We start from the raw sequence: 24,334 nt of genomic DNA on the forward strand, positions 1-24,334 counted from the left end.
GAAATCCGCCTGCCTCTGCCTCCCAAGTGCTGGGATTAAAGGTGTGCGCCACCACCGCCCAGCTTACACAGGCACTTTTCAGTCTCAAGGCCGCCTGTGTCTTCATTCTCTGCTTGCCATTCCTTATCCCTCTACCTTACAATTCGGGTCTTCAATCGACTTCCAGGTGGGGCCAAAGAGTACCATTTTAAAGACGCAGTGTCTTTGTGACCACTTGACCTTCTTCAGCAGTGACTTCTTCATCGTGCCCAGGACAGTGGATGTAGAAAATACCATCAAACTGCTGCTTCATGTAACCAACAACCCTGTCGGGGTGTCGTTATTGGCCAGCCTTCTAGGATTCTATATCCTCTTAGCTGTGTGGGCTTGGAGGAAGGATCGAGCAGATATGCAGAAGGTGAGAAGGCTTGGGCCCCAAAGGCCACACAGTGTTGAGTGTGTTGAGCTAGATAGGGGAAGTAGAGATTGTGGGCCAACAGGTAGGGAAAGTCCAGTGTTACTGTATTAAATCTCTCTGCATACCTACTGTCACAAAACAAAGTGGGGTTTTTTGTTTGCTGTTTTGGTTTTTTGGTTTTGTTTTGCTTTGGTTTTGGTGCCAAGGTAGGATCTTCACAGGAGTTGCGCAGATTAGAAATACACCAGAAAATATCTGCCGTAGGAGCTTAACTGAAATCAGACCCATATTTATCTCACCTTATACACTAGACAAAGTTATGCCTAACCAATTTATAATTTAACAAACTTCAGTATATAGGAAACTAGTAAGGAATTGTTTCCGTGGCTGGCAAGATGGCTCAGTGGACTTGCTGACCTGAGTTTGATCCCCTGGATGCACATGTTGGAAGGAGAGAATGGCAAGTTGCTCTCTGACCTCCACTTGTGTGTCATGACATGTGACAATACACACATATAAAGAAATGCTAAATTTTTTAAAGTTAAAGACAAGATCTCATACTGTCCCCGCAACTGACCCCGAAAAAACACATTGTATAGTTCAAGCTGGCCTTGATATAACAGTAATCCTCAAGTGCTAAAATTACACATCTGAGCCACCATACTTAACTAGGTAAAAAGAAATTTTATACAAGGTCCCACAGTCCAATCCTGGATGGCCTGAAACTCAGCACATAGCTCAGGCTAGCCTCAAGCCCACAGAGATCCTCCTCCCTCTGCCTTCCAGGTGCCACCACACCTAGCTAAGACTAGAAAAAAATTAAGCAGTAAAATTCTTGGGCATCTTTTTAAAAATTTATTTATTTATTTAATACATATGAGTACACCACCATTATTCTCTTCAGACACACCAGAAGAGGGCAGTACATTTCCAGACCCCATTACAGATGATTGTGAGCCACCGTGTGGTTGCTGGGAATCAAACTCAGGACTTCTGGAAGAGTAGTTGGTGCTCTTAACTGCTGAGCCATCTCTCCAGCCTAGGCATCTTTTTTTTTTTTTTAATTTCTATTTTATGTATTTCTTATTTTTGTGTTATTCTTTTTTTCTTCCAAGCCTTACACATGCTAGGCAAGGGCTCTACCCATAGCTATAGTTCAGCCTCTTCTTGTTTATACTTGAAGTTCTAGAAGAGGAGTATGTGTTTCTTATTGTCCTGGGTGAAGTGTTGCCAGCTTTAGTAAATAAAAAACTAGACAGCAATTTAATTTGCATTTCATATAAACAGTAGGTGAATCTTTAGCAGGCCCATGGCCCTTATTGTTTATCTAAAACCCCAGTTTCCCTGGGTATCCTCCGCCCTGTATGTTCCTTCTTCCGGAGTTCAGTGAGGTGGAGCCTGATGCCCAAGGCCCAGTCAACTGATTCTGGGAATGCTTCCATGTAGAGACAGAGCCTGGGGTTTCAGACCTTAGCCCTCTGGTCACTTTGCTGGCCTGTGTGATTGCCTCATTGACACCAACTCCCCCTGCTTCCCATTGGGGTCCCAAAACTGCCACAGAGAAGCCTGTCCCCAGCTAGAACTGTCCTGAGGAGAGACCTAGAAAGCTCATGGCTTCTGCTCTTCCTGCAGGTGAAGGTAACAATCCTGGCTGACAATGATCCCAGCTCTGCATTCCACTACCTTATCCAGGTCTACACTGGGTATCGGAGGAGGGCTGCTACAACAGCCAAGGTTAGGAGAGCCCAAGCTCGTTACCGTGTGTCTTCTGCAAAGTGTGTCTTCAGCATACTCTAACTTGACAATATCTTGGTATCCAATAATGCTTGAAAATGAATCACCAGGATTAGTATTTTCTTTGCTTACTGTGTAATGTGAGGAACCCTGGATTTGCTTAATATCTAATGGATGTTTTCTTCTGCTTATGAAAAACCCAAAGGCATGGAGTGCCTCATATTCCATCTTTCCTCACTGCCTCTTAGGTCGTTATCACTCTCTATGGCTCAGAGGGGCACAGCGAGCCCCACCACCTTTGTGACCCAGAGAAGACAGTTTTTGAGCGTGGAGCTCTGGATGTTTTCCTTCTTTCCACTGGATCCTGGCTAGGGGACCTGCATGGCCTTCGGCTGTGGCATGACAATTCTGGTGACAGCCCTTCTTGGTAAGTACCTGCCCCATGCTTTTTCTTTTTTTTTTTTCTTTTACTTTTTTTCTTACCCCCCCTTCTGGGCCCCCCAACTGCAGCCTCAGGAGTGGCAGCTCTTTTATATTTTATTTTACATTTATTTATATTATATGTGCACACTACTCACATGTATGGAGGTTAAAGAACAACATGAGAGTCAATTCTCTCCTTCCATCATATGGGTTCTGGAGTTGTTGTAATTGGATGTGCAGGCATCCAGGCTTTGCTGAACCATCTACAGAAGGAAGAACAGATTCAATCTAATTCCCTAGGACCCTAGGACTTTCAGAATGGTAAATTAGCATTTGCTACCACTTCTGGTTACCAGCAGCACCGATGCTGCGCATTGACTTTTTCTCTCTGCTATGAAAATCCAAGATGGCTTCTTCTTCCAATACAGCACTACACTGAACACCTGTTGAGTGCTACCTCCTTCATCCAGGAGTTTAGATGGGTCCTCTGGATCCTCTTCTGCATCTTCTACATTAGCCCCGGCCCTTCCCCTTGCACTACCGTGTTCAAGAGCAGCTTCTTGCTGTAACCGCAGTGCAGGTCCGCCAGCCTCGGCCTCTCCTGCTACTGCAGGACCTTGGGAAGCATTCAGAGAACTGAAGAGAGTTACAGTGTTGCTTGGCTGCCATTTTGGGAACTTTTCAACTGATCTGATGTTGCCCAGAGCACTAAAACTTTCTGTTATCCTTGTAAAGTTAGTTCTGCTTCCTCATCTAGGAGCCCTTTAAGGTAGTGATCTTCATTTCCCTCCAGACCTTTTCCTCTGTGTGTTCTCAAGTTGGCTTCATTTTGGCCCATGAGTACCAGTGTTCTACCTGTCCCAGCTTTCAATGCCCTCCCACTGAGCCTAATCATTCCTGGGTCTTGATTTAAAGAAAGAGGCCATAAGATTCTCACTTGAACACTTAGAAGCCATTGTGGAATTACTAACTGGCCTGATTTCAATATTTGATTGTTGTGCCTCAAAGGATAGAGAGACCCAAAAAGGTGGAGAGAACTGTGGGAGGGTCCACTCAGTGGTCACAATGCACACAATAGTGACTAATTGCGTTTGCCATCTTATACATGGACTGTGATTTATGGCACCTTAAACAGTTGCAGACATAGTATCAGAAGGCCCTAATCACTGTGCCGCATCACACCTCTGAACATCAACATCAGATCAGTTACAATGGCTCTGTGCACCATTCAGTTGCTCTTTAGATATAGGTAAAAAGCTACTGTAGCTGAGGGGTTGGAGAGGTGGCTCCATGACCTGTGTTTGAATCCCCCAAATCCACATACAGCCAGGTGTGGTAGCATGCATTTGTCTTCCCTGAACTCCTCTAGCATGAAGGGATGGGGAGAAGGAGAATCCCTAGTGGATGCAGCCACATGCAAGGGATCCTGTCTCAAAGAAAGGGACTGATACCCAAGGTTACTTACTGGTCTCCATATGCACACTGTAGCATGCACACACCCCATTACACACATACACATATTTAATGAAAGAAAAAATGTATGTAGTTGGGAAGAGGATTGAGTAAAAGATCTGAGGGTCTATAGTTCTGATTTGGCTGCAGACCCAGGTAGGGGGTGAGAAGTCATTAGCATAAATATTGAATACCAATGGTGAAAATGGAGGCACGTGGATACTTTAAGAAGTAGTGGGCCAATATCACATGTGGAACAAAGAAAGCTTAAAGATGCGCGTATGCGCACATCCAAATTCTTCTCAGGGAGTAAAGCTTGCAGTCAGCACCTTGGACAGGAACTTCCTGAGGGCAGCCGTGGGGGCTGGCTCATCTGCCTCTCATTCTTGTCTTGCAAAGCATCCATTACTAACTTAGGTGCTCAGTTTAAGTGCAAGGCAACTTCTCCAGAAAGCAGTCCCTGCGCACCTTCCTAACATGGGGATCTTTATCTGACTGCAGGTATGTAAGCCAGGTGATCGTCAGTGACATGACTGTGAAGAAGAAATGGCATTTCCAGTGCAATTGTTGGCTGGCCGTGGACTTGGGCAACTGTGAACGTGACAGGGTGTTCACACCCGCCTCTAGAAGTGAGCTCTCTTCCTTCAGGTATAATTGAGACATCACTGGCAGTGCAAACTTCTGTAGCACGCACACACAACATTATACACAGACAGCATACACACATTTTTTAAAAAGATACAGTTGTGAAGAGGATCGAGTCTAAGATCTGAGGAATAGACTCAGTTACCTCCTCCTCCTCCTCCTCCTCCTCCTCCTCATTGTCTTCCCATCAATCTTTTGATTCACTGTGTTGGATTCTTCTTGGCATTTCCCTCCTTGGACCAGAGTGAGTGGCTATAAGAGGCCAAGCATGGGAGCTTACATAAAATGGCTAAATGGAAAAAAAGTGTCCCATAACCTTTCCTCAGGAATGTTCCCTTTCTCTCCTCTGTGGTAGGAACAAAGCTTCCATCCCTTCTTAGGAGCCCCTCCCAGTCTGTTGCTACAGAAGAACTCACCCTTCCAAAAAGCATTCTGGTTTTGCCATCATTTTGAGGGTCAGAAGTTAAGGGAAGGCCATGCCTGGGTAGTTGGGTTCCTTCTGGTTAGCTGGGTCTGTAGGCACCTGTGACTCCAGGCTGGCACTGTGGTCAGCAGGTGGTGCTGGATATCAGGTGCACAACACCTACACATGCTCACCTCGGCTTGGTAGTCTCTGGGTAGCTGGGTGATTTACCCTGTGACTAATTTTTCCTAGACTGGCATTTTAAGAGAACTAAATAGTTCCCTTGCTCTTGGTAACCCACCTCTGAAGATCAGATTCCTAGGGAAGAGACAGGGTCTTTCATTTCATAGGAGAAGGTAAAAGGAATTTTAAAACTGTATTCAAGTTCTTACGTGAACATAAAGTTATGGTTTGCCTGCCCCAGCAAAGGCTATGTGGCTTGACTTTGCCTGCATCCTTAATTGTATTCAGTCACATTGGGTGTGTGTTAGCTGGTTACACAGGGTCCCTCTGAGTTACTTTGGCCCATGCTGAAACCCATAGCACAACAAACTGGATAAGAACAACTTAATGGGCTTTGAATAGTTGTGGTCCATAGCCTGGAAAAAGCTTCCCATGATTCCCATGACTGCAAAGTCAGGTATTGTTAGAACAGAGGAAGGAAGAAAAAAATGGCACAGGATTAGGTGACCAGTGAAAGTTGTCACTGTTCAGGGACAGTCTTGTAGCTGCCCCTTGGGCATCTTGAAGTAGAATTTCCAAGTTGACAGATATGCATGCTGTGAAACAAAAGATAGCAGGTTGCCCAGGCTCTAGCAAGCTTCTCACATGGCTCATTGTAAGTTTCAGTTCTCACTTCTACTTTTTAATTGTAATTTCTATTATCTCAGTCCCTATTTAGTAAGATTAAGATGCCACTTACCTTTTGGTTCTGGGAATGTAACCTCCATTAGCTCTTTGATCTAAAGTAGCTGATTAAAAGCCTTCATCTAGAAGCCAAGTGTAGTGATACACACCTATAATCCCAGCACTCCAAGGCTGGAACATGGTGATCATGAGTTCAAGGCCAGGCTTGTCTAGTAAGTACAACATCCTGGCTTCCTCACAGGCAAGTCATTTACTGTCTTTTTCCTAATATGTTATCAGATGTGTTCTCTCGTCTCTTTACATGTGTTAATAAGCAGCCTTTTTATTGCTGACTGTTCTAGACACCAGGCCTTTCTCTGCTCTGGCAAGCTTTGCTGTGTTTATTGATGCTTATGCACTGAGTGATGTTTCTGAACTGATTCTGTGAAGTCTGAATTCCTTGTCAAGTGCAGCAACTCAAGTGTTTGCACAGTTAGTTTAGTGCTTGGCTGAAGATGAAACAGAGAGTCGCTGAGATTCCCGGAAGCAGCCAGCTCCCCAGTCCTTGTTGAAGGGCCCTTGTGGCCACAGTGGGCTATGGCTTTGTCACCCAGGAAGGCCATCCATAACTATGCCTGAGCCTTCTCTTTCTGCTTGCTAAGAGTTTAAAGGTCATACAAGAGTGAAAGTTAGGATTCTCTGAGGGGTTTCCTGAACACACCACATACTCACACACAGAGACAGATAGACAGACACACACACAGAGAGACAGACAGACAGAGACTGTGAGAGACAGAGAGAGTGAGAAAGGGAAAGAGGGAAGGAGGGAGAGAGGGAGAAAGAGCACCTTACATATCCAAGTAGCTTCTAGATTCGAGAAATGTTACCAGAGCTTTTCAAAGCCCCTCTAGAATTTCCATGTCCCCTAGCTTTTATGGTTCATTCATTGTTTGACAGCTGGGAGATTAAACTGCCTCTGAATATTTCTGACCACACCCCAATGAAAATATACTTTGGACTGAGTGAACTCCCGGATGTGTCTGATAAACAATAGTTCTGGAAATGGGATTTATTCTTTCTGGTCTAAATTTTGCCATATTTCTTTTTTTTATTTTATTTATTTATTTATATGTGTATGAGTACACTGTAGCTGTATAGATGGCTATGAGCCATCACCTGTGTGGGTGTTGTTGAACTCAGGACCTCTGCAGGCTCCACTCACTCCAGTGTAATTTACTGCAGCTGTCTTCAGACACGCCATAACAGGGCGTCCGATCTCATTACGGGTGGTTGTGAGCCACCATGTGGTTGCTGGGATCTGAACTCAGGACCTTCAAAAGAGCAGTCAGTGCTCTTACCCACTGAGCCATCTTGCCAGCGCCATATTTCTTTTAACTGTGGTTTACTTTTTTTTGTTTGTTTGTTTGTTTGTTTTTTTCAAGACAGGGTTTCTCTGTGTAGCTGTGGCTGTCCTAGAACTCACTCTGTAGACCAGGCTGGCCTCGAACTCAGAAATCTGCCTGCCTCTGTCTCCCAAGTGCTGGGATTAAAGGCATATGCCACCACTACCTGGCGGTTTACTTTTTTTTTTTTTTAAGTCCTATGTGGCATTCAGAATGTCCTTGTAATGCACACAATCATGTTTGAATTCTGAAAAACTCTTTTACTTGTAAACTCTGAAGATGCAACCTCTCTCCTATTTTCTGTCTGTGTTGGGGACTCTCAGCCTTGCTCCTTGTTGGTAAGCAGTGTGCATACATTTGTTCTTTTGTTCTCTGTGGCTTACCTGGGTGAATGCTTGCTCTCTCCCCACCCTCTGTCTGACTCTCTGTCTCTGTCTGTGTCTCTCCCCATTGTGATGTGTATGTGCATGTTTACATGCATGCTTTAGAGGTCAGCGTTAATTGTTCACCTTGTTTTATGAGACAAGTCCACCTGTACTCTGGAGCTTACCAAGTAATCTAGGCTGGCTGATCATTAAGCCCCGGGGTGCCACTCACTTAGGGTGAGTGTCCCCCGGGGGACCTTCTCACTTAGGATCATAGACACACACACACAAACACATACACACACACACACACACACACACACACACACAAACACATATACACACACACACATACACACACACTCACACACACACCACCTGGCTTTATCTTTAATATGGCTTCTGGAAACCAAACTCAGGTCCTGGTCTTTGCAAAGCAAGCGCTTTGCCAGCTGAGCTATCTCCTCTGCTGGGTGGATTCCCTTTCACTAATGTTCTCTTCAGCCACATTAGTGTACAGTAGTCTTTTTTGTTTCTTGGCCGTATTTTTCAGGGTCTGTATATTAATGAGAGTATTAATATAATAATACCTTGTAATAATACCATGAATGAGGCTGAAGTTTCCAAACCTAACCCCCTACAAACACACATATAGTATCTCACAAAAGAGATTGAATTGGTTTTATTTCTGTGTTTTCTTATAATTTTTATTCTTTTGGATGGTTCTTTGGTGTTTTGAGAGGGTTTTGGTTTGTTTGTTTGTTTTTTAGTTTTTCGAGACAGGGTTTCTCTGTGTAGCCCCGGCTGTCCTGGAACTCACTCTGTAGACCAGGCTGGCCTCAAACTCAGAAATCCACCTGCCTCTGCCTCCCAAGTGCTGGGATTAAAGGAGAGAGCCACCACTGCCCGGCTAATCAGGTCTTCTTAGTTCTTCCATTTGACACACTACTTATAGCTCCTCCATATTTGGAACACAGGAGGTAATCAAAATGTGAATTTCCTAAAGTTTTTTTTAATAGAAGTCTACTTTTGAAGAAAAGTAGTATAATACCAAAATAATGTCCATTATTATTATTTATTAAGTTATTCATTTCCTTTACATTCCAATGGCACTTTCCCTTCCTTCCTCTCTTCCTAGCCCCTCCCTCTCACCCTTCCCCAGCCAACCCTCCTTTCTTTCTCCTCAGAAAAGGGGAGGCCTCCAATGGATATCAGCCAGCTTCGGCATATCATGTTGCAGTAAGACTAGGCATGTCCTTTCCTGCTGAGGCTAGCCAAGGCACCCCAGTTAGGGGAAAGGGTCAGAGATAGGCCCTGCCCCTGCTGTTAGGAGTCCGCCATGAAGACACAACTGTTACATATGTGCCGAGGGCCTAGGCCTATCCCATGCATGCTCTCTGGTTGGCAGTTCAGTCTCTGTGAACCTGTATGAGCCCAGGTTAGTTGATTCTGCAGACTTTCTTGTGGTATTCTTGACCCCTCTGGCTCCTTCAGTCCTCTTCCCCTTTAGATGCAGAGACCCATAGCCAAACAATAGTCTTTTTTTTTAATCCCATATGATATAAAGAGTGCATTCAGGGCTAGAGAGATGGCTCAACAGTTTAGAACATTTGTTGCTATTGTGAAGGAACCAGGTTTGATCTGTGGCACCTTCATGGTGGCTCACAACCATCTGAAACTCAAGTTCCAGGGGATCCAATGTCCTTTTATGGCTTCCATGGGCACCAGATGCATGTGGTACACAGCTATATTGCAGGCAAAACACTCTCACATACAAAATCAAATAAATAAAGCTTTAAAATAATTTTAATCGGGCTGGTGAGATGGTTCGGTGGTTAAGAGCACTGGCTGCTCTCCCGAAGGTCCTGAGTTCAAATCCCAGCAACCACATGGTGGCTCACAACCATCCATAATGAGATCTGACTCCCTCTTCTAGTGTGTCTATATAATAATAAAAAATTTTTTAAAAAATAATAATTTTAATCTATTATAATACATATTATCCAAGAGCTTGATCAGAAAGGTATTAAATAGAGGTTGAGAAGTTGCTCTGCCATAGCTCCAGGATTGGAGCTTGTACAAGAAAAGGAGGGGATGAGGGACCCTTAGGGCTTTCCAGTTCCACAACTTCCTATCAGCTTCCCCCTCCCACCTGAGGTCAAGGCTAGGCCAAGTTCCATTCTCCACCCACAAGATCATTCTTGAGTAAAAAAATTCTCAGAATGTACTGACTGATAGTTACCTAACCCTCAGGAAAGCCCCAGGTAGAGTTCAAATGCGTGTCATGATTGCTCGCCAATAGATTGAAAGGTCAATATGCTTAGCCAATAAGTTTGAACTGTAACCTTGATGATGTAACCTGTACCCCTAAAAATCATAAAAACTGCTTGTATTAGCCATTCAGGGTCACCTTCAACTGACTGAAGGTTAACCCCAACATGCCAGAAAATAAACCTCTTGCTTTTGCATTGATAAAAAAGAAAAAAGAAAAAGAAAAGTTGCTCTGCATCTTGTTGCTGAACAAACCATGCCCTAGTCTAGGTTGCTTAAAAGTGGAAGGGTAAGGGTACTTGAACTCACATGACAAGAGTTCCTGGAACCCACCTAGCATGAGGAAAGGATTGACTGCTACGAGCTATCCTCTGACCTCCCCACACCTGATACAATATATGTGCCCTCACACATATGCAAAATAAATAGAAAGGCAATTTATATCTTTTCTCACTTAATTTCTCATTTCAGACACCTGTTCTCCTCCACAATCATAGAAAAGTTCACTCAGGATTATCTGTGGCTCTCAGTTGCAACTCGACATCCCTGGAACCAGTTTACAAGAGTCCAGCGGCTCTCCTGCTGCATGACACTATTGCTCTGTGACATGGTCATCAATGTTATGTTCTGGAGGATGGGAGGCACCACTGCCAAGAGGGGTGAACAACGTACGCAAGAGCCCTGACGTATGCTGTCCACAGTGGGAGATGTTCTGCCTGTGTTTCTGTCCTTCAAGGCTTAGAAACCGAGTCCTGGTGTGCCTTCATCTCCCTTCCATTGTCCTAATCTTAGACATCCGCACTTTCTCTGAGTGCTCTCATTGGTAAATGAAACAGTCTTAGGAACCTACCAGGATCTTTACTGCCACAGAATGCTTTCTAACCCCAGATAAATTCCCCCCTAAGTAGTTCTAACCCAGGCCAGTGAAAGTTAACGGCACTTTAACCTTCTCTCAGTAGGTCCACTTGCTGTGACCTTGTCAGAGCTGCTCATCAGCATCCAGACCTCCATCATCCTCTTCCCCATCCATCTCATCTTTGGGCGGCTCTTCCAGTTGATTCACCCACCAGAAGCTCTGCCCCAGCCTCCTCTCATTCAGGCTGCCTGCCCCTCTGCTCTTGTTTGTGAGTCCCCCTCTCTTACACAGGTGGTCAAGGTAAGCTTGGTATGGAACGTTTTTTCTATGTAAAGTACCCTCTGCCCCTGTGCTGTGGGAAAGAGTCATAGGAGATTCCTTGGGAAGTTCACAGCATCCTGGTCCCTTTGATGTCTTTCCCCTAATTCCTGTCCACTGGGATGTGATCAGTTACAGTCTTAGCTTTCTTCCAAGGTTATGAACTGTTCTAGAGACTGAGTAGGGTGGCATGTACTACTCCGGAGCTGTTTTAGTTTTTGATGTCTGAGCAAACTGTCCCTCTTATTCAGTCATCTCTCGTAGAAATGGTTTTGAAGAGGCACTGTGGGGTGACTCTTCTATGAAAAAAAAATTAAAAATGAAGCATTGAGTTTCTTTACACTAAGCATGTGTCCCTGGGTACAAGAAGCAGGCTTGCCATCTATAATTGTGCCCAGTGCTGAGCTAACACAAGGCAGACTGAAGTCTCTCAACTCGGTTCCATACCCAGGAATTAAAGGAAACTGTGGGATTCCTGCTCAGGAGAAGTACACATCTGCTTTCAGAGTGTGAACAGTCTTCGTGGAGTTCTTGTGACATTAACAAGCTGGTGAAGCTTTTATCCAGCCTCATTTACTCTCACTTAGAAGATCAAGGCTGTCACCAGCAGACAGAATCCCGCTGGGAAGAAGGTAAAGTCCAGCGTTTTCAGTCACTCCTGTAGCTTCCCCTCTGCTCCCATGCTTACCTCATATTCTTACTTGGTTTTTTTTTTTTTTTTTTTTTTTTTTTTTTTTTTTTTTTTTTTTTTTTTTTTTTTTTTTTTTTTTTTTTTTTGCCTTTCAGTCCAAGGCAATTCATGCTTAGCTGAGTGCATTAACCTTTCAACCTTGAGCTGATAGCTTCAGTCTCTTGAGATCTGCCCATCCTGGTGATAAAGCTTAGAGTACTAATTATAAAAACATAAAAGTAGTCACACACCCACATCCCATCAGCTGAAGCCTGTTTTGTCATCATTTCCTCCCCTCAAGTGGAGAGGTGGCAGGATGTGTGGATTTTGAATGCAGCTTGGGCCCTTGCTAGTCTAGGCTGTGTATGCTAAAGCTGTGGTGGGAAAACTCAGTAAGATTTCGAAAGTGTCGAGGTCCAAGTTTAGGATGGTACAACAGTGATGATGTGCATCTACACCTTCAGAAGGGAACAGTGCTTCAGTGTGGGAGCTTGTCTCCATGGTACTGGGAAATTTTCCTGTCACCTTATAAACTGTTCTTCTCCATCACCGATCTCTACTTATTGAAATCTCCCATTTGTGAACATGCTGACCTGAAATAAATCCACAGCGGTGTCTGAAAATCATTACCATTTCTGCCACTACCTTCTCCAAATCCTACGGAGACTGAAAGCTCACTTAGATGCCCTTGGTGCTGGCCAGGATCACCAGCCTTATGACTTCTGTGAGGTAGTCAGCCAACTTCAAAACCTCTGGGAACTCCTGGAGACACAGACCCTCCCCAGGGAGCCAGGGCTGTGCAGGTAAGCACTGTGGGTTCTTGTTGCTACCCGCCAACTTTCTGAGCCTCTCCCAGTGTCAGCAGGAGATAATTTCTTCAACTTCTATTATTCTCCAGGCATTCAACCAGTTTCCCCATCCTAAGCTCAGAAGGGAAGAAGCCCATGTCGCTTTTCCTGTTCAAATGGTTGAAGTATAGCTGCTGGCTCCTTCTTGGTGTCATCAGTCTGGCCTCGGCCTTTTTTATAACGCTTTATAGCTTGGAGTTGAGCAAAGACCAAGCCACCAGCTGGGTTATTTCAATGATGCTGTCGGTACTACAAGACATCTTTATCAGCCAGCCAATAAAGGTATGTGACAACACTTGGGAGGCAGAGGCAGGCAGATTTCTGAGTTCGAGGCCAGCCTGGGCTACAGAGTGAGTTCCAGGACAGCCAGAGGGATCCAGAAAATCCCTGTTTCAAAAAACAAACAAACAAACAAACAAACAAAAGGTATGTAAGGAATGGGACTGGCCATTATAGCTGGAGGAAGCTGGAAAACCCAAGGCCATGTGTTTTGACAGTTAGCAAATAAATCAACAGGTGGAGTGATGTTTGCTAGAGATACATGTGAAGGAAGGGCAGACAACAATGTAGCAGTGCGTAGGTAAGCATACATAGGGCAGAAAAAAGCTGAAGATGGGGATTTAAAAAAAAAAATCAAACACTGGCTGGTGAGATAACTCAGCAGGCTAGGGCTCTTGCTATCTGACCCCTCAAGTCTACTAATGTTTGATCCAACTACTCACATGAAAATAGGAAACCAGGCTGGAGAGATGGCTCAGTGGTTAAGAGCACTGACCTCTCTTCCAGAGGTCCTGAGTTCAATTCCCAGCAACCACATGGTGGCTCACAAACATCTGTAATGGGGTCTGATGCCCTCTTCTGGTGTGTCTGCAGATGGATATAGTGTACTCATATAAAAATAAATAAATAAATCTTTCAAAAAAAAGAAAAGAAAATAGGAAACAGCTCCATGAAATTGTCCTCTGATTTCCACAACATGCAAGCACACAACACCTAACACACACACACACACACACACACACATACACACATGCAATGGTAATATTTGGAAAAAAAAACAATGACGAGCCACTTTTTTAAAGGAACATAAATGGAGCTAGAAAGATGGCTCAGAAGTTAAGAGCACTTGCTGCTCTTGCAAAGGACCCATGTTCAATTCCCAGTTCCCACGGGGTGAGTCACAGACATCCTTAATTCCAGTTCCAAAGGATGTGATACCATCTTTCTGACCTCTGCTGGTAGCAGGCATGCAAGGTGTGTAGGCAAGACTCTCATACACATAAAGTAAAACAAATAAATCTTTTTTTTTTTTTTTTTTTTTTTTGGTTTTTTTGAGACAGGGTTTCTCTGTGTAGCCCTGGCTGTCCTGGAACTCACTCTGTAGACCAGGCTGGCCCCGAACTCAGAGATCCACCTGCCTCTGCCTCCCAAGTGCTGGGATTAAAGGTGTGCCCCACCACTGCCCGGCTTAACAAATAAATCTTTTAAAAAGTTAAGGAACATAAAGGCTTTTAAATGTTTAATTAAGGAAAAGTCAAAAGACACCAAAGTATAGAAAAATAGCATAATGAGTCCTCAAGTTCTGTTGCCCAGCATCAGAAATCACCAGTGATGGCTAATATGCCTTCATCTGTTTTGAAAAAAAGTTCCAAAGGTCACATGAACTTTGTCTGGTTATCACTAAGATGTGTCTATATGTCTTTAATAATTAAACTTTTCAAGTATAAAATTGTTCCGACACCTAAATAAGTTAACATAGGAAGCCTATCACATCAGGGCCTGGTCAGATCACTCAGCTGCAAAAAGACTGAGTTTGATCCCTGGACCCTATGTGGAAGAAGGAGAGAAGTCACCCCAATTGCCACATGGGTGCCGTGGCCACATGCAAAAGTAGATGTGTAAATAAATGGGACGTGCTGTTAGTCCCCACTCCCACCCCTGGCTGCACTCTGACGTCATCTTCTGGACCCCAGATCACCTGCTCATGGACTTCCCCTGACTCTTGTCTCCAGGTGATCTTCCTGACAATGCTGTTCTCTCTGATGGCGAACCACATGCCGTGGCTTAACAAAGACAAGGAACAACACGCCCGGAGAATTGTAGCACTTTGGGGTAATTCAGATAGTTCCAGCTACTGTTTAATTTTACAAAGAGCAAAGCAAGAGTTCATGCCACCACTGGGCAGTGGTGGCGCATGCTTTTAATCCCAGCACTTGGGAGGCAGAGACAGGCAGATTTCTGAGTTCAAGGCCAGCCTGGTCTACAGAGTGAGTTCCAGGACAGCCAGGGCTATACAGAGAAACCCTGTCTAGAAAAACAAAACAAAACAAAAAAAGAGTTCATGCCACCTCTGTGATCCAACGTACCCATTCAGAGGCCGAGTCACTTAGGAGACACCTCTCCCTCCTCTGCCCAGGAGCCCAGGGTCCCAAACTCACCCATTCTTCTGGAAGCCAGTGCATCCTCTCAGTGTTTCTGTGCTGCACTCCATCTGTCCTCCCTCCTGAGCCCCATATGGTATTTGTACTGCCTGTCATCCCTGGGACTGAGCTGTCTGCTTGCCCCACAAGCTCATACTTGTGTATATTCTCGTTCCTGTCCAGTGGCATTGCCCAAACGATCCGCACACGTTAGCATGATCCTAAGTGCCCTTATTCCCTACATCCAGTGGCCAAGCCTGAGGGGGTCCAGCCTGGGGGAAAAAACAGACTCAAAATTATTCACCACACATGGAGGGATGTTGCAAACATAATGTTGAGCCAAAAGGTGCAGGGTACAAAAATGTTAGCTAGCCCAGTGTTATGCTTGTGTTGGTTTGAAGACATATGTCCCCTATAAATTTATGGGTAAGGTCTGAAGAATGGGAATGATCTCTAAAGCTCAGGAAAGGGTCGCCTCTCTGAGGGACGGAAGGGGTAACAAGATGGAGTATGCAACAGATATGAAGCTATCAATCACTTCTTTAAATTGAGCAGTGGACATACAAAGGGTGAAGCACTTTAATCTTAGGGAAGGCTTAAAAATTAACAGTCTCACTCAGAAGTATCTTTCTTGTCTTTAACTATTTCTCGTGCATTTGATCTATTGTCTTTATATGAACTGACTTCTCTTTAAAGTTCTTGTCTAGGGTACATCTGAAGTTCTATGACCTGCCCTTACAGACAAAGGTAGCATGGGGCTGAGGGGGAGAGTGCTTGCTGGCATATGCAAGGCCTTAAGCTGTGATTCCGAGCCCTGCAAAGAAAAGCCAAATTCCAATGTCACTGCAAAGGTATCTCCAATGTTCCTTGGGGAACTTTTGTTTATTCTCTAGTGATCACATGGCACTCACACACACATGCAGGTGATTTCTGTCATTTCTCCTCTCTCTGTCTCTTTCCCTACACTACCTCTTGCCTTCCCTTTCACTTACAAATCTCTACATCCTTCTGCTTAGTATATAGTCTTTAGACCAAACCATTGTCACCTCCTGGATTCTTCAGGAACGTTTAGTGTTGGACCTTATCCCAGAATCTGCATTGAATAGAAGCCCAGATGATTTCTACTTGTGTTGGACTTGAGAACAATATTCCCAAAGGTATTCCACTGAGCAGAATCCCTGATCTCTAGTCTAAGACAGATGCATACAGCAAATTAGTTTATGTCTATTTAATCTAATTCTTTAAATGAAAAGGCTAGGGACATACTGAGTGGTAGAACACTTGTCTGGTGTGCCTGAGACACTGCACTGGACTCCCAGCACTGAAAGAATCCTTATTGGTGGGTTGTGCTGGTGCATGTCTGTCATCTCAGCATCTGGAAGGCTGAGACAGAGATCATAAGTGTGTGGCCAGCCTGGGCTACGTTTCTGACAACATAGACTGTACTGACTGGTTTTGTGTGACAATTTGACACAAGCTAGAGTCATCAGAGAGAAAGGAGCCCCAGTTGAGGAAATGCCTGCATGAGATCCAGCTGTAAGGCATTTTCTCAATTAGTGATCAATGAAGGGCCCTGTGCATTGTGGGTGGTGCCATCCCAGGCTGTTGGTCCTGGGTTCTATAATAAAGCAGGCTGAGCAAGCCATGTGAAATGAGCCAGCAAGCAGCACCCCTCCACGGTTTCTGCATCAACTCCTGTCTCCAGGTTCCTGCCCTGTGTGAGTCCTTGTCCTGACTTCCTTTGGTGATGAAGAGTGATGTGGTAATATAAGTATAATTAACCCTTTCCTCTCCCAACTGGCTCTTTGGTCATGGTGTTTCATTGTAGCAATAGAAACCCTAACTAAGAGAAGTTGGAACCAGTATAGTGGAGGTATGGCTGTGACAGACCTGACCATGTTTTTGGGAGGATTGTAGAAGGACTTTGGAACTTTGGACTAGAAAGAACATTGAGTTTTGAGACCTCAGTGGGATGTTCTGTGGGAGCTTAGAAGATCAGACTATTGAGAGCAGTGCAGAAGATGGAGGCCTGGCTTGTGAGATTTCAGAGGGAAGATTAAAGAGTCTATCAGGGCTGTTTGCTATTTTGATGTAAGGTTCATGGTTCTGGTCAGCAGGGGCTGAAGAGTCAGCTGTGATTAGCAAGATACCAGAGCTACTGAAGTAAAACATTTACATTACTGGAACAATTGATGATGACTAGCTGGAGCTAAGAAATTAGCATTGAAAAAAAAAAAAAGAAATTAGCAGTGATTTAAGAAGAGACCAGCATCACTGAAGTGAAATCTGGGAAATGTTTTTAGAGAGCACAGAGAAGGTGTGTTCCACAACTGGTTGAGGTTGTTATCTAGAGTTGGCAACCAAATGTGGTAGTGCAAGAATCACCCAGGTGGTACTGGTTTTGAGGGCATGAAGAAGCCATGGAGAGCAGCTGAGGCTCGGCACTGTGAGAGGCCATTGGTGGAAGTATAACCTCAGTGGCAGTTGAAGGCCTAGGACTGAAGGGGTCATGCAAAGAAATTGAGCCTTGGCACCATAAAGGGAGCCCAGGAAAGGCTATTCGTAAAGTGCAGCCCAGTTGCAGCAGAAGACATCAACATTTTGGAGATGCCAGTACCATGGGATAACCACCAAGAACAGCAGCAGCAGCGGAGTACAGCCCATGTAAGGCTAGACAGCAAGCTGTGTGCTGCAGAGGGCAAAGCTGGAAAAGTGACCCAAACTCTTTGGAGGAGCCCAGATCATTATAAGTAGATCTCAGACATTAAACAGTTGGAGTTTGCTGGGCAGTGGTGGCACATGCCTTTGATCCCAGCACTTGGGAGGCAGAGGCAGGCAGATTTCTGAGTTTGAGGCCAGCCTGGTCTACAGAGTGAGTTCCAGGACAGCCAGGGCTATTCAGAGAAACCCTGCCTCAAAAAAAAAACAAAAACAAAAACAAAAACAAACAAACAAAAATCAAATGATGCAAAAAAAAAAAAAAAAAAAAAAAAAAAAAAAAAAAAAAAAAAACACAGTTGGAGTTTGGTTTCCCTTTGATTTGATTGTGACTGTGCCCTGAAGTAAAGAGCTCCTTTTCTCTCTTGAAGTAAGAAAGTATTTTACTGGAGTCTGCAATTAAGAGACTTAATTTTAAAAGACTTTGGACTTGAAAAGAGATTGGATATTTTAAAGAAACCAGAAATTTTTTTACATTTTTATTAATTATTTACTTTAAGTCCTGATGGCAGCTTCTCCCTTCTCTCGTCCCAGCCCTTCCCACCTCATCTCCTCTTACTCTCCCCACTTCACTCCTTCCCTGCTTCTCCTGGATGCCGACCAGCCTTAGCAGATCACGCTGCAGTTAGACTAGGTGCATACTGAGGCTAGACAAGGGAGCCCAGTGAGGAGAAAAGGATCCAAGGTAGGAAATATAGTCAGAGATAGATCCTGCTTCTGCTCTAGGGGTCACGCATGAAGACCCAGCTGCACCACTGTCACTATGTTCAGAGAGGCTAGGAGGGACCAAACAAACTTTTTTTGTTTTTTGTTTTTCGAGACAGGGTTTCTCTGTGTATCCCTGGCTGTCCTGGAACTCACTCTGTAGACCAGGCTGGCCTCAAACTCAGAAATCCACCTGCCTCTGCCTCTCAAGTGCTGGGATTAAAGGCATATGCCACCACTGCCTGGCCCAAAATTTTAATGTGTTTGAATTTGTAAAGACTGTGCGTCTGGCTTAACATACGGGTGTGTGTGTGTGTGTGTGTGTGTGTGTGTGTGTGTGTGTGTGTGTGTGAGTGTGAAGTTGACAAGGGGTTGGCTGTACTGGCTGCAAATTGACAAGAGGTTGGTTGTACTGACTGGTTTTGTGTGTCAACTAGACACAAGCTAGTCATCAGGAAGAAAGGAGCCTCAGTTGAGGAAATACTGCCATGAGTGAGACACAGCTATAAGGAAGGCATTTTCTAAATTAGTGATCAGTGGGGAAGGGCACAGCCCATTGTGGGTGGTGCCATTCCTGGACTGGTGGTCCTGAGTTCTAAAAGAAGGCAGGCATGAGCAAGGCATGCTGAGTAAGCCAATAAGCAGCATCCCTCCATGGCCTCTGCATCAGCTCCTGCCTGCAGGTCCTGCTTGAGCTCCTGTCCTTACTTCCTCCAGTGACTGACCAAGATCTGGAAGTATAGGCCAAATTAACCCTTTCCTCCCCTACCTGCTATTTAGTCGGGGTGTTTTCATCAAATCAAGAGAGACCCTGAGTAAGACAGACATTGTCGGGAAAGGGGGGCAGGGAGGAAGAGTGAGAGAGAACACTCCTGGGCTGTGTGTCATGGTGCTGAGGTTCACAGGTGATAGGCAAGCACTCTACTCCTGAGCCATACTCCTATACTTACATTTAACTTTTCTGGAAGCCGATTTGTATTGTCTTTTATGAGTTTGGTTTCCAATGAGTTGGAATTTTTCGTTGGTGATGTTCTGGTTTTTCGAGACAGGGTTTCTCTGTGTATCCCTAGCTGCCCTGAAACACTCTCTAGAGACCAGGCTGGCCTCAAACTCACAGAAGTCTGACTGCCTCTGCCTCCCTAGTTCTGAGATGAAAGGGAGGCACCACCACTGCATGGACTGGAATTTTAAGAAGAAAAATCCAGGCCTTCTTTCATAGACAGAGAAGTGCTGCTTAGAGAGCATCTTATCTGTTCCAGTGTTCACTAGGAAATGCCTGCAGTGGATGCTAAACAGTTAGCAAACATGTTATGAAATTTAACATTTATTTGGCCTGTATTTCAATATCTGACAGCAAAGTGTCCTTCATCAGCACCTGGCTTGAGAGACAAGGACAATCCCATCTACACTGCACCAGCAATGAACAACCTAGCCAAGCGTACAAAGAAAGCCTGGAAGAAGCAGCTCTTCAAGCTGACTGGTGGTACTCTGGGTATGACGGGGTGGAGGCAGCAGACACCTCTGCAGTACTGTCTGGAGTGGGAAGGGTAGGGTAGAATAAGACAGTAAACAGGGAAGGGCAGAAGAGTGTCTTTTAAAATGAAATTTGGAATTCCAGCAATTCAGGTGATATGTTGTGTGTGTGTGTGTGTGTGTGTGTGTGTGTGTGTGTGTGTGTGTGTGTGTATGTGTGTGTGTATACATATTGAGTTGAACTATTTGAAATTGCCCATTTTGACTATTTGTTTGGTGGGTTGGGTTTTTGGCTTTTTCAAGACAGTTTCACTGTGTAGCCCTGGCTATCCTGAAACTCACCCTGTAGTCTAGGCTGGCCTCAAACTGAGAGATCTGCCTGCCTCTGCCTCCCAAGTACTGGGATTAAAGTGTGCATCACTATATCCCAGCTCCATTTTGACTGGTTTTAACTAGCACAAGTGAATAAGCATAAGAGAAGTGAAAAGGGTTTATTTAGAGTTCTAAGATAACTACTTGAATATGAATCTTTTTTCTGTTGCAAACCAGTGCAAATCCTCTTCCTGACCCTGCTGATGACTACCGTCTACTCTGCAAAGGACCCTAGTCGGTTTTTCCTCCATCAAGCTATCTGGAAGAGGTTTTCTCACTGTTTCTCAGAAATCAAAGCTGTAGAGGATTTCTACCCCTGGGCCAACCGCACCCTCCTTCCTAACCTATATGGAGATTACAGAGGTAAGGACAGTTCTGGGGCAGAGGGAAAGCGAGATAGGCCTCCTGAAACCCCTTCTACAACCCATGGAAAAATAAAGGTCAGCTGGCTTCTCGATATAACCACACCTCTGTGGACAATGCAAAATCCCCAGACTCCATCCAAGAAGGTTCAGGTAGGGACTCATGGTGACTCATGGGATCTGATTCCTCTGGTCCAGGTCACAGGGATGAGCAATAGGTCACTTACAGCACAAAGAGTAGCTGCGGGGACCCTGGGACTCAGCACACAGGATCGAGCTCTAATAAAAACGGTCTTTACGTGACTGCGTATCCAACTTTTGTGTGCGCTGGCCCAGCTTAGTCCCACAAACATTCATCAAGCATCCATAGTCCTCAGGGGCTTTCCTAGGAGCTGATTTTTTAAAATGTTCATAATGGGGTCTCTGTCCTCAAAGAACCTCAGTGAAAGAGGCGTTGCCATGCTCTGCCCTGCAGCAGGTAGCATGGTTATCGGGCTCTCCCCTCAGTCATGTGCTCTCTGTTGTCCCCAGTCCCCCAACTTGGCCATAACATAACTGTCCTGCTGAGAAGCTGAGTTCTAGGGACCATTACCTCCTTTTACCTCAGGGTTGGTGGCTTCATGGTGAGATTCAGGACATCATCTATGCTCCTGAAATAAATCTGAAGCATACGTTCATCTTAGCAAGCACTTTCCGATTCCCCAGAGTGCACTTGGTGTGTGAACACTCTTACAGAAGGCAACTCCTACTCAGTGCATGGTGACATTTTTTTAAAGTACAATTTTGGATAACAGTTTTGAGGCCCAGAGAACATTCTATTTGTAATACATAAATCTGTGCTGAATAAAAAAATTGACAAGATGATTAGAACCCTGGGATGGCAAAAGTTGAGGCCATAGTAGGGCTAGTCTCCTCTTTGGGCTCCTTGGCTGCAGTATAGCACCACAGTATAGCGCAGACAGAAAGCCTGCTCAGACTCACGCCCACTTGCCACCTGGGTAGACTTCTGAGCCTTCACTGTCTGGTTTCCCCTGTTCAGGGGGAAGCATCCTTGGCCCTGCTCTGCACGACAGATCTGAATGCCTGGCACAGGGTACTGACAGAGTTAATGCTGACTGTCAACAGTGGGGAGATGGAACTTTGCTGTCAAGCTACTGAACTGACAGCAGCTACCCTACCCGGATAGGCACACTGACAAACGTAACAGACCTCAGGATGATGATGAGAAAGCAGCACACCATGGATGGTGTTTATAATCCTGGCACTCGGGAGGTAGAGGCAGGACCCTGAATTTGAGGCCAGCCTGGGATACTAGACAGGATCTTGTTTTAAGAAAGAAATATAGTCAAGTAGGCATGGGGTCACAAGCAGTTAAAATGGACACTAACAAACTGGAGATGGTGGCGCACGCCTTTAATCCCACAACACAGGAGGCAGAGGTAGGCTGATCTTTTGAGTTCGAGGCCAGACTGGTGAATTCCAAGACAGCCAGATAGGCAGAGAAACCCTGCTTCAAAAACCCAATATGTGTGTGAGTGTGTGTGAGTGTGTGTGAGTGTATGTGTGTGTATATGTGTAACATGGTTTACCTACTTTTTTAAATATTTATTTATTTATATGAGTACACTGTAGCTGTCTTCAGACACACCAGAAGAAGGCATCAGATCCCACTAGAGATGGTTGTGAGCCACCATGTGGTTGCTGGGAATTGAACTCAGGACCTCTGGAAGAGCAGTCAGTGCTTTCAACCACTGAGCCATCTCTCCAGCCCAGGTTTACCTATTCTTTAAAAATCATTGTTTTCAAGATTTCAAGCCCAGTCTCATCATGCAGCTCTTCTGCTCCAGCCATTGGATTGGCCTTTGGGAGAGCAGTCATAGCTAAGCCTGTGAAGGTGTTCAGGGACTAGATCCTTGGGGAGCCCACAGAGTTGCAGCCATTTAAAACCCAGCTGACCTTTCCCCGGTTTCTCATGCACCATGGTAGGGACGTTTGGAAAGCAACCGACAAACAGTAAATGATGGCAAGCTACAAGCAGTGTCATGAATTTGGCTTTTCCCTAGTTTACCTGGGAGTGTCTCCATCAGTCTATCTGGGGCCACCCCTACTCTGTTTTATCCACTTACTATACAGAGGTCTGTTGTATAGATGTAGTATAACTGCTATAATCAGCTAAGATTTTTAATACCTCACACATAGGCAAATGTATCTGAGAAATTCCTTGGAAAAGATTTGTTAGATCAGAGTATATACACATTGTTTAACTTATTTTCTATTTCATGTGTGTATTTTGCCTATATGAATGCATGTGTACTGTGTGTATGTGCACAGAAGTCTGTGGGTGTCAGAAGAGGGTGTTGGATCCCCTGGAACTGGAGTTACAGGTAGTTGTGAGGCACCATGTAGGTGCTGGGAATTGAACCCAAGTCCTCTGCAAAGGCAGCAACTACTATTACTCCCCAAACTATTTTCTAGCCTCCATATACAGACCTTTTTACATTTATTTTTATGTGTGTGTATATATACCACGTGTGCAGGTATCGCTCATCTTGGGTGCTGGAGACCAAATTGGACCATCTGGAAGAGTAATAAGTTCCCTTAATGGTTGGGCTGTCTCTCCAGCACCCTACATTTTTTAATTTTAAAAAAGATACTGTCAGGGCTGGAGAGATGGCTAAGTGGTTGAGGGATGGCTATGTGGCAGCTCATAATTCCTGAACTCCAGCAGCTGGGAAGGAGAAGCCAGCCTGGGCTACATACACAGTGAGACTATCTCAAAACAAAGCAAACAAGAAAGAAAGGCTTGAGTTGTCAATCTGTAGTTAGCCACCTGCACTGGAAAAAAAACAGTTTCCAGATTGTTCGTACAGTGTCAGTAAGTTATCCTGGTAGCAAAGGAGCAGAGCCATCCAACCACATGATACAAGCGTTTCCAAACTATACAGGGGACTCCAGAACAGCCAAAGGCCTTGCGCCTGCACCGAGGAGAGAAATGTAAGTTAGAACCAAACCTAGTGGCATTTTCTGCTTTCATAAAAGCAAACCTCCTCCCATTCTTCATTTTCTCTGCCTTTTTAAGTTGTAAAGCTGTGAGTCCCCTGTTCAAAATACCCCAACAGAGACATTTAGAAAAAATGTCAACTCCTCCCCCCAAAGCTGACCTGCTCCGTGCAGCCCTTAGCTACTTAGTCTGTCACCTGATCTTTTCCCCTTCTGACCTCATCTGCTGTATTATAGCCACTCGAGCTCCCATGGCATTAAATACATCAGTCATGCCATCACCCGGGATCTTGGAACCTGCTATCCCCGCCTGGCATCCACATTACACTTCTGACTCTATTGGGGTCCCCCAATGCCATTCCATCAGAGATTTTCCTTAACAGCATTCCCAGTTCCTCACAAAGCACTACTTCCTACCACCCAAACATTGTGTATTATTGCTCCTCCTTCCTCACGTGTGTGCTCTTGGGCAGGAATGCCGCTGTGTCCGTTTGCTCCTGGCACCTAAACATGGCTTGGCTTGTGCCAGCCCAGATGTGTTGTCAGAAGAATGAATAAATGAATGCGTAAATGGATGTGGTTGTTTTTTTTAATCTTTCGTTAGGTTCTTTGGTGTTGCTCTTTAAATGAGATACTTTATTTCTGCACCTGTT

The 24,334-nt window shown here is 44.8% G+C and overlaps 1 protein-coding gene across 2 annotated transcripts in view; it reads left to right on the forward strand.

Moving 5' to 3' along the window:
- Nucleotides 1-24,334, forward strand: part of Pkd1l3 (polycystin 1 like 3, transient receptor potential channel interacting) — a 62,299-nt gene that overhangs the window by 26,940 nt on the left and 11,025 nt on the right. For both annotated transcript variants that reach the window (XM_031341377.1, XM_031341376.1), the window contains 12 exons: nucleotides 167-397; nucleotides 2,030-2,131; nucleotides 2,380-2,558; nucleotides 4,508-4,654; nucleotides 10,411-10,607; nucleotides 10,896-11,095; nucleotides 11,565-11,745; nucleotides 12,394-12,586; nucleotides 12,682-12,913; nucleotides 14,644-14,743; nucleotides 19,829-19,966; nucleotides 20,497-20,682. In XM_031341377.1, the coding sequence (XP_031197237.1) occupies nucleotides 167-397; nucleotides 2,030-2,131; nucleotides 2,380-2,558; nucleotides 4,508-4,654; nucleotides 10,411-10,607; nucleotides 10,896-11,095; nucleotides 11,565-11,745; nucleotides 12,394-12,586; nucleotides 12,682-12,913; nucleotides 14,644-14,743; nucleotides 19,829-19,966; nucleotides 20,497-20,682 (2,086 nt within the window). The remainder of the gene's footprint in view (nucleotides 1-166; nucleotides 398-2,029; nucleotides 2,132-2,379; nucleotides 2,559-4,507; nucleotides 4,655-10,410; nucleotides 10,608-10,895; nucleotides 11,096-11,564; nucleotides 11,746-12,393; nucleotides 12,587-12,681; nucleotides 12,914-14,643; nucleotides 14,744-19,828; nucleotides 19,967-20,496; nucleotides 20,683-24,334) is intronic.

The sequence above is a fragment of the Mastomys coucha genome, unplaced genomic scaffold (genome assembly GCF_008632895.1).
Source record: "Mastomys coucha isolate ucsf_1 unplaced genomic scaffold, UCSF_Mcou_1 pScaffold22, whole genome shotgun sequence".
Lineage (NCBI taxonomy): Eukaryota > Metazoa > Chordata > Mammalia > Rodentia > Muridae > Mastomys > Mastomys coucha.